This window comes from Ailuropoda melanoleuca, chromosome 18, assembly GCF_002007445.2.
Source record: "Ailuropoda melanoleuca isolate Jingjing chromosome 18, ASM200744v2, whole genome shotgun sequence".
NCBI classification, from domain to species: Eukaryota; Metazoa; Chordata; class Mammalia; order Carnivora; family Ursidae; genus Ailuropoda; species Ailuropoda melanoleuca.
This window is the reverse complement of record NC_048235.1, coordinates 21,711,439-21,727,851: the sequence shown is the minus strand read 5'-3', so window position 1 is coordinate 21,727,851 and position 16,413 is coordinate 21,711,439. Positions and strand designations below refer to the sequence as shown.

The window sequence follows — 16,413 nt, the reverse complement described above, 5'->3', positions numbered from 1 at the left end:
CGCTTGCAGAGGGCAGAAATCCCAGACTCCATAAATGCCAAAAATATAACGGGGCAAGCTCTGGGACAGTGGGGTCTGGGTCTGCATGTTTGGAGATGCGTTCACACTGAGGAAATGTCAGGAGCTGGTGTTTTGTCCGAGAAACCTGAAGACATACACGATAAAGAGTGTAAATGGAAAGTGGCGAGGAGGCTCACGTGGGACGGAGCAAATGAATGTAGGCTGCTGGGAATGGCTCAGCTGTGACTGTAGTTACTGGTTAGCCCCAGTGCTTAGGAGCTGTTAGCTGACACAATGCCCCCCCTCCCCCCTGGTGGCTTTTACAGATACGCATTAACCCTCTGCAAGCGGGTAGCTCTGGTGAAAGGCTGCGGGGAGCGGCAGGTTTGCACAGGTAGGGCGAGCCGGTGGCAGCTGTGTCAAGCAAGCACAGCGGTGGAGGCCTCATCAACACAATTACCCTTGAAGGACTCGGGCCTTATTTGAAGCAGGTGTGCGGCCCTGCAGCTCTGCGGTCCACTCCGGGGCTACTCTCTCCAGCACGTGGTTATAGGACAATACTTAATTCCGTAAGCTTCCGAGAGCCGTACCATTCCCTCAGCCATATAAGGGAAGTATGTTTTATTAATAGATACATTTAAATGACTGACGCTTTTAAAAAGAAAAGGATATTTTCTTGGCTTGAGATAGAAAAATAAATCATGAGGTAAAAGAGGTGTTGCATATTGATTCTTTCCAACCCCGCTTGGCCAGGTTTCAGCAGCATAGACCTGAGACAGTCAGGGACCTTGGGAACAAGCCCCTGTGGACCTGGAAAACTCCCTGCTGCCTGCTGGCTGTCATTGCTTTTCTTGCAGAGCAAAGCACCAGCTGAGGAGCAAGCCCAGGCCAGGGCAAACCAGTCTGCACCAACGCCAACCCCAGTACTATGGACCCTCCTCCTCACTATAGNGGGGGGTAATCAGAAGGGGGAATGAAACATGAGAGACTATGGACTATGAGAAACAAACTGAGGACTTCAGAGGGGAGGGGGGTGGGGGAATGGGATAGACTGGTGATGGGTGGTAAGGAGGGCACGTATTGCATGGTGCACTGGGTGTTATATGCAACTAAATGGAGCATCGAACTTTACATCAGAATCCGGGGATGTACTGTATGGTGACTAACATAATATAATAAAAAATCATTTAAAAAAATAAAAAAATTAAAAAGGCAAAAAAAAAAAAAAGAATTCATTTATCCCTTTCTAACCCTTTGAAATCAGGCCTATCACTGTGAGAGCAAATCTCAATCAATTTGCAAACTAAAAACGGCTTCCCTCTTTCTCTGTGATCTTGTAGCCTATGTTATTGCGTCATTGCCTCGCGTGTGTAGTGTAACACTTTTTTTACCCCTGAAGTTCCACCTGTATTATGATTCGGGTTGTCTTCAGAGCGGAGTTTAAAATTCCTTGCAACATTATGTCCGACATGACTGAAGCTTCGTCAGTGCAGAATTTTGCAGGCAATTTCATTCTTATGCATTTTGTCTGTTACTTTGTTACCTCAGTACCATGTTTGTACTGATCCTAACTACTTTAAAAACAGTCTAAGGCAGGGACTTCACATCTATTTTGTTTAGTAAATTATCAGTTTGTCTTTTCTGTGGCATAGTCAGTGAAGCAAAGAGAAAGATTTCATTCATATCATTTCAGACTTTTTCCTAGGAAAATTACATGTTATTTTATTCTAATATAAAGTGCTGTGCTTTTCTGTGTCTTTATGTTATTAACATAAAAAATGACCACAGCTGGGGTGCCTGGGTAGCTCAGTCATTAAGCATCTGCCTTTGGCCCAGGGTGTGATCCTGGAGTCCTGGGATCCAGCCCAGCATCCGGCTCCCTGCTCCACTGGGAGCCTGCTTCTTCCTCTCCCACTCCCCCTGCTTGTGTTCCCTCTCTCGCTGGCTGTCTCTCTCTCTGTCAAATAAATAAATAAAATCTTAAAAAAAAAATGGCCACAGCTGAAAATCTCTGGCTATGATTTATTTATAGCATAATATTCAGTACACAATTAAATGCTAACCTGTAAGTGAATCCAAGGATTCATTCTGCTGATACATTGAATAAAAGAACAGAAGTAAAGTGGTGCATAAATAGGAACAGAACAGAGATTACTAACCACCAATATTTATTATGGAATGATTCATTACGAATAATTTGAATGAAATTATTAGCATGATAAAAGGAACTCTTTAAAAAGGATGCAAGATATTTAAGAAAAATTTCCATCTTGCTGCGGTAGAAAAAGTATTGTATTCTGTAAGTGTAGCAGAAAGAAATTTTGAAAGGTAATATGGACATACTTTTAAAATATTATGAAGCCTATTTCCAGATCATTTAAGTTGTAATATCCATTTAGATGCTAATATGGTCCTGCCAGTAAGTTTGTTTATAATAAAAGAAGCAAAATATATAATTAAAATTCATCTTGAAACAAGAACTGAAATAATGGCATAAAGGTAAGAAGGAACATTCTCCTTCGATTCTATTGATTTCTGCCTTCATCTTTACATCTGAAGAGGTATAAAATGCTCCAGAACATCTTTCTCAAGTTATTCTTCCACTCTTTTTCTTCTCAACTTGACCTTTATAAGCTCATGATAAAATAAGCATGAGAAGGAAGAAAATATTAAGGCACTTAATTGGTAGAAATAGCAATACAATGGATTTAGACTTTCAAGGACGTTGGGAATTGTAGCAAAAACATACACAATATATACTGTGTATAAGGATTTGAAATAATTAAAATAGAATTAAAAACAAGCAAGCAAAAGAGAAAATTCCAAGATGTCTGGGCAGGTTTCTAAAAAAATAACAAATAAGAATCCTAAAAATGAACATAATTATTAAAATTATTTTATTTTTTTGAAGATTTTATTTGAGAGGAGATAGAAAGACAGCACAAGTGGGGGTGGGGGGCGAAGGGTGGGTAGAGGGAGACGGAGAAGCAGGTCCCCGATGAGCAGGGAGCCGAACGCTGGGCTCAATCCCAGGACCCTGAGATCATGACCTGAAGGCAGATGCTTAACTGACTGAGCCACCCAGGGGCCCCAAATTATTAAAATTAAAAACTCAGTGGAGGCATTAAATAAGTGATTAGATACCGAAAAGGAATCTGGACGTGTAGATCTGAATAACTAAACAGAGTAAGGCACAGGGAGACAGAGAAATAGAAACTAGGAAGGAGAAGCTAAAAGATCTGGAGGGTAAGGGGATGGAAGAAATACTATGTGTTTCTTCAGAGTTTCAGAAAAGGGACATAGAAGAAATGGGGAGTGGTAACAGGAGAAGACCCAATGCTGAGAAATTTCCAGAACTGACAAACATGTCATTCTGTTGACACAACAAGCATACTGTATGTAACAAATAATGTACATGAAGTGAATGTGTGCCTATGGCATTCCAGTGCCAGCCTGGCAGGTGGAAGACAAAGGGCTCCTTTCAGCAGGCAGTGAGGGAAAGGGAATGATCTTTAAAGGAATGACAACAGACAGGAGATTCTTGGAGGAAATAAAGTAACATGGGAGAAAGATGTTAGCATGTATCTATCTACTTATTTAGAGAGTAACAATTGGGCTAAATAGTAAAATAACTTTTCATTTTTCTTTTAGAAGAAATATAGGAACCATTTCTACACAAATAAACAAACTTTCAAAGTACTTTTTGGAAGACCAAAAGAGAAAAAAAAGAAAACAAAGACTGCCTTCATTCTTGATATTATCTTGATATCCATTCTGTTTATCTGCTAAGTCTGAAACTACAGGAATTTAGATGCCCCACTTAAAATTGACTTACGAATGGGTATCTTACCGTAGAAAATAAATGGTGCTTTGTTTTAAGAAAATAACATCAGATTCACCAAATTTCCTATCCAGGAAGTATTATATTTCCATAATTTAAGCTCTCTCATGAATCAGTCACCTGGAGCAATATGCATATAATTTGAGAAGCACCCTCAGCAGTAAAGGGCCAGTCTCTGCCCCTGGGAACTCACCTCCCCTTCTGTAGACTGCAAATGGAGCTCCTTCCTGCAGGTGGCCTTGAAGTCTCCTGCAGCAGCACTCACCTGGACCCCTCGTGGAGCTTCCATTATCAAGGACCTGGTGGGTGATTCAAGCCTAAGAGCAAAACAAAAGACTCCTTCATAGTAGAAAGAAAAATGAATTATGATGGACTAAAAGATAACATTAGTAACTAAAGCAAACAGGTAGAACAGGTGGGCATAAATAAAAATCCTTGCCCTTTCCAAAGAAGTCAAAATGAACTTTAGAATCATTTTTGATTGTCTTAGCTATTTTTTGGCTCTTTATGAAACTCTTCATTTGCAAGCATCAATTATTTACTCTCATTTGTTTAATGATTTAATAAGAGTTTCTTAGGCTGTTTCCTTTCACAATGCACATGAAAAGTAGGTTATGATAAGTTTACTTGTTTAAATCTTTTATATATTTTCAAAATTAATGGAGTTTTAATAAATACATTTCTACCAACTTAGCATGTAACTATCCCTCAATAAAGAGCCTTGCAAAGGAGAGGTTTAATGAAAATCATTAATATTGTGAACTTTCAAGCATTCACAGTCAAAATTTTGTAGGCCTGAAAAATTTCAAACTACTCATTACACTGTTAGAAATAATTAAAATGCAGAAACAAGCCATTTCCTACATCAACTGACCTCTACTGGCCTAGGAAAATGTTCACAGAATGACTGACATTGGCTGGAGAGAGAACAAGTAAATGAGGGGTGATATACCAGCTCAAGTATGATCAAAGATCGACTGCATAAATTATGAGGGGGAAAAATAACAACTGTTCTAGATAGTTGTGCCTGCAAAAAAGTTAGTTCGGAGGCAGCTTCAAAATTATCTTTAATTATGAAACTAGAGAAAAGGGCAAAAGAAGGCAGAACATGGAAGCTAGAATACAGTGGTAAAAAGTACAAGCGTGAGCAGAGGAGCCATCCCAAATTGGCCTTTTTGGATAAACGGTCTGTTCTGGGGCAGTGATTGTATGTGGTTCCCTTGCTTGCCCATACAACTTTAGGACAAGAGTCCCCTCAGGCTCACATTCACCGTCATCCAGAGCAACGGGTTTCCTCTGGGGCAACAGATCCAGTGCTGTTTTTCAGGGAAAACCACATCAAATAGTTTGAACTCTGAAGATCAGCTCTCTCTCAGTAGTGAAGTTGAACTTAAAGACTTTGAAGTGATATTGAAGGAGTAGAGCTAGCATTTAGAAGAAGTAAATTCGACATTTTCCATTTTTTTTTCACTCACCAAAGTAACTTTGAAACTTTCATCTTTATGGGCCTCTTGGACATCTTTATAAAATCCCTGGAGGGGTCAGATTTTCAATATATATGTGCGTATGTGTCTGTGTGTGTATATATATATATATATATATATGTATATGTATATATATGTGTATATATATATGTATATGTATATATATGTGTATATATATGTATATATGTATATAATATATATATTATAAAGAAATGTTTGTACTTTTTTAGAAAAATAAAAATCACATTTTCACACAGCATTGAAAAACTTGAAAATAAGATAATTATAATTTTTTCACTCATAATCCTTTTTGCACATAAAATCTTTTTTTAAAAAGATTTTATTTATTTATTTGACAGAGAGAGAGAGAGACAGCCAGTGAGAGAGGGAACACAAGCAGGGGGAGTGGGAGAGGGAGAAGCAGGCTTCCTGCTGAGCAGGGAGCCCGATGCGGGGCTGGATCCCATGACACCAGAGCTGAAGGCAGACGCTTAACAACTAAGCCACCCAGGAACACCTGCACATAGAATCTATATTTCTCTTAATCTGTGTATTTTATAATTGATATCCCCTAATACATCCCCAATATACACCATCTTGAGTAGTATATCTGTGACCACTACTATTTTCGTTGGTTAATTATACATAACATTAAATGTAATTATATAAGTTTGGATATGATAATTCAAACAGAAGTCAGATAGGTACTTAATTAAAATAAATTAATATTCAAAAACAGATTATGAATCTGACATTCAAAGAAAACACAACTCAGTGAACTTATAAGTGGGAGAAAAAGCACTCTTACTTTATCAATAGTTGATGTGGTTTAGTTTGTTTCCAGGGATACGGGTTGCGGTTCTTACTCATCTATTTGATAGTAAGATATCCATACTAAATGTGCACGTGTTTTTGTATCATATTTCTACCATGTTTGACATTTGGTACTAGAGCATTAAAATATATTGTCTTTCTGAGCTTTTTAGTTTTTCCATTTTCATCTTTATTATTTAATTAGAAAACGTTTATTACATTTGTCTTAATTTTAGACCTCAGCTATCCATCGTCAGCACAGCCATAAAGTACAAGGCTTTGCTAACACCGACTTACAGGATCTCTATTCAAAGAGGCAGTAAAGACTGAGAGATGGGTTCAAGAAAGTTAGCCAGCAGCAATAAGACTCAGTTTCAACGTCTCTAAATTTAATGTTTTCTTATGGGGCCATAAGATAGGTCTTAGGAGAATTAAGGGAGATAAATATGTGGTGGGGTAGTATTTTGAGATAGTGACAGAATTTCCTTCCCTGTCCCATTTCCTTGCAGTTCTGGCATTTACTAAACAGTATCTTTTGCCACAAACAGTGGAAGATGGAGCAGAGAAGTTGATAAAGAACTTTTAAGTTTCCTAATCTTATAGATATTTTGACTTGAAAAAAACCTAGCCATCTAGTGTGTTGAAAATGATTCAGCACATGAAAAAAAAAATCAGAAGAAAACCAAAGTCAGTGAGAGCTTGGTGTGTATTTCCACCTGTTGGAGAACTGTTTTCTTGATTCACAGAATAAAGATTTGGATGGGAAATCAACAGAATTGGTTCCAAATTGTTCTCTGTGTTCTACTATGTGAGGCCAAGTTCTATGATGTGGGGCCTTTATACTTCAGGTATTAGACGTCTGAGGAGAGTAGGGCTATCTCAGGATGAGAACAAGAAATCAAAGATTCTCAAAGGAGTGAGGGATGGTGACCTGCAGTGAAGGAAGAGTAAGAGGAGAGAAGAATGAGAACCTCTTGGCAAATGCCAGCTTGGGTCATTAGGCTCCCAATGACCAAATGTCACCTCAAAAACTTTGGCACACTGTAAACTTCTTGGTACAGTGATGCAAACCCAGGTAAAAATGAAGAGAACTGAATAGACTGAGGCTGAATTTCTGATATCAGTGCACTGGAGGCTGAATATATATATATATATCTATATATATCTATATAGTAATTTTTATAATTTTTATATATGTACTTAATAATTTATATAATTTGTATATATGTAAAACTGATCAAAGAGTACATAAAAACATTCAAAAAGTGGTAGTAATTTTATAGTATTGTTAAATCCTTCAAGATATGAAGTGATTAAGACTTTAAACAGGTTTCAACTGTATGCTTTGTTAATCTTGATAAAACTAAGTGTGATCATCATTAAGATATAATATAAATCTTATTTCCACAACTATATGGTCAATTAATCTTCAGCAAAGCAGGAAAGACTATCCAATGGGGAAAAGACAGCCTCTTCAACTCATTCTACACATAAACTTTGCATGGATTATCTAGTGATCGTCCCACCGATACTGAGAAATGCATACTCTATCCATATTTTACTTAGGAAGTAGTTGAATCTTGGTGTGGTTGAGTCATTTGTTTAGGATTAGGTAGCTAATGCAAAGATCTCAGAATATCCAAAATCAACTTGAAAAGGAGCAACAATGTTGAACTTAAAAACTTTTACACATTTTAAGCATTTCAAGCAAAACTATAATAATGAAGACATTTGCTGGCCTGGCATAAGAATAACAAATAGAACAATGGAATAACATTGAGACTCTAGAAATAGACTTTAACAAGTATGGTCATCCGATTTTTGACAAAGACAGTAAAGTGATCCAATGACAAAAAGTGAAGTATTTTCAACAGTGCTAGAATCTCTGCATGGACAAAATGAAATTCAATCTATACCACCTACTGTTATCAAAAGTAAAAGCTATAACATAAGGCTTTTATTTTTTAAATTATTTTTTAAAGATTTATTTATTTTAGAGAGTGAGTGAGAGAGCATGAGTGTGCAAGTATGGGGAGGGGCAGATGGAGAGAATCCTCAAGCAGACTCCCTGCTGAGCTGGGAGTCCAACCCAAGGCTCATTCCTGGACCCTGAGATCATGACCTGAGACCACACCAAGAGCCGGATGCTTAACCAGGCATCCTCTAAAACCACCCAGACACCTCTAAAACATAAGGCTTTGAAAGGAAAATATCTTTGTGACTTGAGAGTAGGCAAAACTTTCTTAGGCCACAAAAAGGAATAACAAGTAAATATTTTAAAACATAAATTAGATGTCTTCAAGATGAAAAGCTGGTTTTCAAAATCCATTAATAAAATGAATATACCCAATAGACTGGGAGACAATATCCACAAAATACAGATGTTACAAAGGACTGGTGCCAGGATATATAAATAATCCTCCAGCTCAAAGATAAAAATACAAAAAACACAATCAAAATATGGACAAAAGATCTGAACAAACACTTCACTAAACAATATATATGGTTGTTTGATATACACATGAAAAAGTCATGAATATCACTCACTACTCATCAAGTAATGGTGAATTAAACACATGGAATACCACTAAACATCCACCAGAATGGTTCAAATTAATAAGAATGCTAACAGTGAGTATTGGGGAAAATGTGCAGCTACTGATATTCTTATTCATTTTTAGCAGAAAATGATGTAATCACTTTGGAAAGCTCTGACATTTTCATATAAAACTTAATACGTGCCGGCTACATCCCAAGTGTCTATCAGTTAGGAAAATGCATAAAAAATATTGTATGTTCATATAATGGAATAATAATCATCAGTAAAGCAGAAAGAACTATTGATACAGACAACAACACAGATGGAACTCAAAAACATCATGTGGAGTGAAAGAAATCTTGCAAAGAAGAGTACATATTGTAGATTAATTTATAGTTAGTACTAAATCGATCTAATCTAATCCAGGGTGAAAGAGGTGAGAGAAAATATTGCTTCTGGGGGGAGTGGTGGGGATGTCCTGGGAAGGGCATAAGAGAACTCTCTAGGTGATGATAATGTGTGTGCGTGTGTGTGTGCGCACGTTTTAAGATTTTTATTTATTTCTTTATTTGAGAGACAGCAGGGGGAAGAGCAGAGGGAGAGGGACAAGCAGACTCTGCACTGAGTACAGAGCCCGACACAGTACTCAATTTCAGGACCCGAGCTGAAATATAGAATCGGATGCTTAACCAACTGAGCCAGCCAGTCTCCCGATGATAATATTTTATATCGTGACAGGAATTTGGGTTACACAGGTGTATGCATTTGTCAAAACTCTGGAAATGTGCACTTAATTTTTGTGAATGTCATTGCATAATTATTTTACAGTAAAAGAAAAGAAACTGTAAGTAATCTTGAGTAGAAGCTAATGATACGCATGCCAAAGCAAATAGGCAAAGTATACAGATTTATACAACATATGTGCAAATGCAAAAAAAGAAAGATATACTGGCAGATGTCTAGTGGAATGTGTACATGTGTAATTATAGACATACAGGACAATGATAATGGAGGAATCTATCCAGGGTATATAGGTGGTCACTATAAGGTGCTTTCAATATTGAGCACGTTTGAGAATTTTCATAATAAGATCTTGGGAAGAAGGTGTGGCCTCAGGTCTTAAAGGAATATCCATTTAGTTTGTTTTTGGTTAAAATTGTAAGGCATTATTCTATGAAGATACAAATACGAAAACTGTTAACTGATGCCAATGTTTGACTGTCATTGACTATTAAAATTCAATAAAGAATACTAATGACATATAGGGATGCTTTCAAGATATATTTACTTCCAGTTGCTAAATTACCATGTTAATATAAATGCTATATCACTGAATGTCTGTATTTTACAGTTATTTCAGGGAGAGGGCTATCTGGAAAAAACATCTGATATTATTTACTTTACCTAAAAATTCAAAAATTTGAGATAAGTTTATTTGGATGAAAGTAAACTCATATCTACTTCCACATCATGAAAATTGCAATATTTAAAAAATAATAAACATATGTAATAAAATCCCAACAAAAATCTCAATAGAGTCTCTTGAAGCTTAAAACACCATGTTAAACTATTTTGGAAGAAAAGTACAGGGGTGCTTGGGTGGCTCAGCTGGTTAAGTGTCTGCCTTTGGCTCAGGTTGTGATCTAGTGGTCTTGTGATCAAGTCTCACATCAGGCTCCCTACCCTGAGGGGCACCTGCCTCTCCCTCTACCTCTCTAGGAAAAAATAAATAAAATCTTTAAAAAAAAAAGTATGTGTGACAATTATTAGATTTTAAAAATGAAGTTAAAGTGGGAGATTTTCCTTTTAAAATTAGAACTTAATATTGAAATTATTTTAATTAAAAATAAGATTGGAATTAAAAATAGAAATTTGTCAATGGAACACAATATGATTTAAAACAGCTCAAAATCATTTATGAGAGATTAGTTTCTGGGAAATGCAGCAATCATTTTGGGTGGAAAAGAGTAGGTTATTTAATCAATAATATTTAATCAATAATAAGTTGACTCTCCACAATAACATTAGATCTGTAACACACTCTGCAAGAAAAATTTCCAGTATTACCTATTCAAAATATAAAAACTAATAAATCACAGACTAATTTTTAATGGAAAATTAGAAGAAAATTCAGAACATAATTACCCATTTTATTCATACAAAGCATAAAACTAAGAAATAAATTACTTAGTGTACAAAATAAATGACAGAGAATTAGAACATACAGAAATATCCAAAAGAAAACCTCTGAAACAAGATGGAAAGCCCGAAAATCATAAAGAGAAAGAACTGATAAAGTTGTCTACCTAAGTCTTAGGTTGTATCGGTCTCTCTAGATAGGCTGGACTTCTCAAAGAAGCCTAGAATCCCTATAGAAGGCCTGGACTTAGACATTCTGGAGCTCGAACATTCCAGAATACTCTGGAACTCAAATTAGACTAAACCTGTATTCCCTTCTAGAACTATCTAATAAGCAGACTGTTGGGAACACAGGATCAACACTTAAATGACACCCTGTTCTCTCCTATATAGAAATTCTCAAGCCTCCCTGAGGAGGGTTTACAACATAGTAGAGGTTTTTACTTTAATTCATTTTATACAAAACATTCTCTAAAAGGGCCTGTTGAAAAATGAAACCCACGTTTATTTGCAGAGCTTGTGAATTCCTATGTGATTAGTCATTGGAATTAGTGAAGTACAATTGTGCTCATTTTGAAAGCATTACAGCAATCATAGCAACGGATTTCAGGCTAGTTCTTATTGTGGATACCAAGAGATTCTAGCAGAGAAAAGGATTAATGTTGAACTCGAGTCACCCTATCACCTGTTTTTTCCAGGAAATTCTGCTTTAATGGTGTTTACACACCAAAGATGCAACAAGATTTCGTTTTTAAGGTGTTATGTGAATCTCAATTTGAAAATGAGTGCTCTACGTCTCTAGAAAAATTCTCAACATAATGAGAAAGGAATTCAGACTCCTTTTAAAGTAAGTTGTGAGACGCAATGACTACATAGAAACTTAAGCCGAACTTAAGCATCAGGTATCTCGCTCTTCATAAATATTTAACATGGCGTCAGGCATGTAATGGGCATTCATGAGTTATTTTTTATTTCAATGATGGAATGAATGTGAAAAAGAACCGAAAAATGTTTTAGGGGAAAAAGAAAACAATGCAGATTTTGACCTGAATATAAGAGCAATTTTAATGCCTTAGCACTTTGAGCTGAGGTGAGTTTTCAGCTGCAAATCACATTGTTTCTGTTGCCTCAATTTTTACTGTTTTCTGCCTATTTGCATTTTCCTTTATGGTCTCTTCCTTCAAATTAGATCCAACATATTTCTAGATCAGTTGTTGCTCTGTGTTCCCAACTAAGACAAGTTTCTCATAATGATCACTTGCTATTAACTCTAAATATATAAATACATACATAGCATGAAAGAGTAAAAGGGAAGAACAAAGAAAGAGAGGCAGAGAAGAAGGGAAAAGGAGACAGGGGGAAGGGGAGGGCAGAGGAGCAGAATACTATTTTATTTTTTTTTCAGCAAATTTATCTTAGCCTTTCATTGATAAAACATCTCAGTGCAAAATCCTCACTACCTTACACGTGGTGGCCTTTCCTTGAACACAGCCATGATGTAAACGAGAGCTATGTGTTTTTGGAGATTAATTTGGAGTCTGCAAAACTCAACATTTCAGTCTAAAATTATATTGGTACAAGAATTAACATGATGAAAAGATGCCAGTTACATCATTAAGTATTAATTCATTTTACTGAAAATTTTTTTTTTGTTTTTTCTTGGAACAGTTAATGAAACTCAAATCCAAAAAATCTTTGGGCAATATACAATGGGCTTCATCACTCTTCACCAGAGACTGCAGAAACTCTTTGAACTGTAATAATTTAGCTATACATTAATTTAAGAAATAAAAAAGGAAAAATGTTCATACTTGGGCTATTCTGGGCAAATATACTGGTATGTCCTTACTGACTATTCAACATACATTTTTTTCTTTTGCTTTTTTAACACATAGGTCCCTGCTAAAAATCAATGGCACTTTATATCAGACATCATAGAAAATCTACAAGTGTAGGCTTGAAGTGGACATGGAAACTAGCAGAGAATTTGGCACACATGAAGCACTCATCAAACATTGGTTGAATAAATAAACTGTAGAAATCGACTTCATGTCCACACCAAAATACTACCTATACTCTTTAATAAACCTTTTGAAATGTACCTGTCTAAATCTTTTATTCTCAACAAAAACAAAATTAAAGACAACACAGCTACTTACCCCCCCAAATTACCATTTGATCTACCTGGCCAACCAATCTCACCTTGTTGATTAGACTAAGAGTACTTCTTACTGCCCTGAAAGGAAAATTGTCAGCAGGACTAGTAAAGATCTCAGAAAACTGCTTTTAATCTTCATGTACACAAATGAATAATTGAACACCCCCATCATTACTGTGCTTTGCTTCTGTTTCAGTTTTCGAATTTAGATCAGTAACACTCATCTTGGGGGCTGCTAATTTGCTTTTAGCACTAGCAGATAAGCTTAGCTTAGTGCCATATTTAAATAATTGATGAATAATTAGAAAATAAAACCCAGAAACACTATATACTAATTATAATTTAATTCACATTCACGCTTATGAATTTTGAGACAATGTCAGCAAGGTAATTAAAATAGCAGTTCTTATTTCTCTTTTGGCAATAGATTGTCATAATGAAAATCATACAATGAATATATAGTTATTAAAACGTTAGAAGTAAAAAGAGGTTTCTTTTAGAATGGCATAATTTAAATAGTTTTTTATTAAATGAATCACTAAACTCTGGCATCTGTACTAAAACACAGTTCAAAAACAATTGGAGTCAATGTTGGCCACATGGGTCTTAATAACACAGTAACAGCAACGATATTTCTTACAATACACACACTCGACATCCTCACTATTGAGTTTTGGTAGTTCAGTAATTCAAATGAACAAATATTTGTCAGACACAATTCTATGTGAGATACATGTTGACTGCTAGAGCACTAAAGATAAACAAGGAAGGATGCAGATTCTGGGCTAATGGAACATATAATCTTGCTAGATGGGGAGGGATAAGATAAATAATTGCACAAAAATGTCAAATTCCTAACTGAAGAAAGAGCCGTAAGTTAAAACTATAACACACCATGAGATCAGCTGTTCATACATACTCTTCCACCATCCTAAATCCTTGGGGTTTTGGCATTGAGTAAAAAATTATTTTTGTCTAATAAAAAATGCCTTGATCACAGGAAGATGGCCACCATCTTCTGTTATTATTAACCGGCTGTTTGGATCTGGAATCCTGAGATCCTGTGAAACAGAATTCCTTAGGAAATTTTATCACAGAACTATAAAGCCTTGAAAAACTTACTGTTGTGAAAGTATGGCTTTTTTATTTTGCATTTAATTTTTTTTATTTTTCTATTTTCATTTGAACACTTTTTTCCACTCATCCAAATGGGAAGGGCTGAATCTGATCTTTATGAAATAATTTGGGTTTTGCTTAATATTTGTATTGTGTTTTCCCAGACAAAGACTGTCTCCCAGGTTGGTATTTTGATTCAGCTTTAAAAATGACTTTTAATATGTGATTTATTTTTTTATTATCATTATTGTCCTTTTTAATCCCATAGAAAATGTATTTTGGAATGTAATTTATGCATCAGAAAGTAATTATATAAAACATCTTTTTTATTGACATATTAAGTTCTATTAGTTTTAGATACGCTACACAATGATTTGATGTATGGATAGACTGTGAAATGATTACCACAATAAGTTATATAAAATATCTTTGATCCCTAAACCTTAAGTTATTTATTGAGTTAAGAACATTCATTGATCAGTTACTAGATTTTAATATTTCAACTTTTATTAACAGTTGCTGTGATTATCCTGGGAAGAATCCCTATAAAGTTGTCTCACAATTTCCTGGGTAGTGAGGGCTGTTACATACAACTGTGCCTCTTACAAATAGCACAATATCAGGAAGAAACCTATTCCACTGGAAATATTAGATTGAGGAGTCCATCACAGGGCAATTAAGCTCTGCCTTTTTCTGATTACTATTTACATTTGCTTTGTATTTCCCTCAACATAACATTCCCTGACCAAATATAGCTTCTTCCTACTCTCTGCCTTCCCTTTCTTTCTTTCTTTCTCTTTCTTTCTTTCTTTCTTTCTTTCTGCCTATGTGTGTTATGTGTTTCATTGTGTATGTAAGATTTTTCAGAATCCTGATTTTCATCAATTCTCCTCTAAACTTCCTCTATAACTGCCTTTTCCACACTCTTCCTGTCTGACGTATTTATTTTTATATTCATTGTATGTTTATTTGGGGCAAAAATATATAGAAGTTTTGAATAATAACTCATATTTTCTTGCCCTCAATCAAATACTTAACTACTTACCATGTAGGTAGGGAATGTCAACTCTTTATACAGGTGTGTAGCACATTTTCTATTTTACTTTTTTGTATATCAAGGGTAAATCAACAGCGATGGAAAGTCTGACAGAGCTGGAAGAGCCAGAACTTACCTGAGGTCTTGGGAAGGTTCTGCTCTGATGTGAGGTGTTTCAACAGAGTGCCCGAATACTGCTCCTTCAGTGCCTGGACAGAACAGGAATCCAGCAGTCAGTACAAGCAAGTGGACAGACACGGTTTTCCTTTCTATTTTTATGCATCAAATATTCATCCAAAAAATGGCACAACTGGAAACAAGAGTACAGACAATAAAAGAGAAAAATTGGAAAATGTGTTCAAGGTAGTGAAAGGACAAGGAGTGTAAATCCAAATGTCCCTCTGTAGACCACTTTTGAGATTACCTTATTTAGCAAAATTCAGATTGAGGATTTTCACTCTCTGATCAAAGAGCAAAGAACATCTCCTCCTTTCTTATTTCTCAGGTACATGAATTTGAGGGAGGGATAGGTCACAATACTCAGTTCTAATCTTCTAGAAACAGCAGAGTGTGAGTGAAAATGTGGAGAGTGAGCTCTCATGTAATATATCACTAATTCTTTAAAGACACAGGTCTCACGGGGCATTTGGCAATCTTCGTACACATAACACCCACCTTTGATTAGAAAGATTATCCACGGCACCTTACTTTGACCTCATTGGAACTAAGGCTCTATCTAAAACCATGAACTGCTCAAAATCATTTCATTACAGTTAACTTCATGTGGGGTCATACTTACCCAAAGAGGTCATTCACTCTAACACTTTCCTCAGGCAGTTGAATTATATTCTATCTACACTATTTTTTTTTACAGATTCTATTTATTTAAGAGAGTGAGAGCGAGCAGGAGTCAGGGGCAGAGGCAGAGGGAGAGGGAGAGGGAGAGGGAGAAGCAGACTCCCTGCAGAGCAGGGAGCCCGATGTGGGGCTCAATCTCAGGAGCCTGGGATCATGACCTGAGCCGAAGGTAGACACTTAACTGACTGAGCCACCCAGGAGCCCCACTATCTACACTTTCATTTATTGACTCTATGTGATTTTCCAGATTCCCAGAGCCTTTCCATAATTTAAATGAGCTAAACAGAATGACTTTGCTTTTCAAAAATGCAAAAACAACATTTTTTAAAAGATGATGATGATGACAAAATCTCTTTTTTTTTCTTTTGTAATTTCACATAAATGTTTTAGATCATTCCCTTTGGAACAACTTTATTTTCTTTTGGCTTA

The 16,413-nt window shown here is 35.9% G+C and overlaps 1 protein-coding gene across 1 annotated transcript in view; it reads right to left on the bottom strand.

Moving 5' to 3' along the window:
• Positions 1-16,413, bottom strand: part of SGCZ (sarcoglycan zeta) — a 1,089,907-nt gene that overhangs the window by 12,533 nt on the left and 1,060,961 nt on the right. Inside the window, exons 6-7 of the mRNA XM_034647674.1 lie at positions 15,263-15,335; positions 4,035-4,158 (exon numbers count right to left, since the gene is read on the bottom strand). Coding sequence (XP_034503565.1) covers positions 4,035-4,158; positions 15,263-15,335 — 197 coding nt within the window. The remainder of the gene's footprint in view (positions 1-4,034; positions 4,159-15,262; positions 15,336-16,413) is intronic.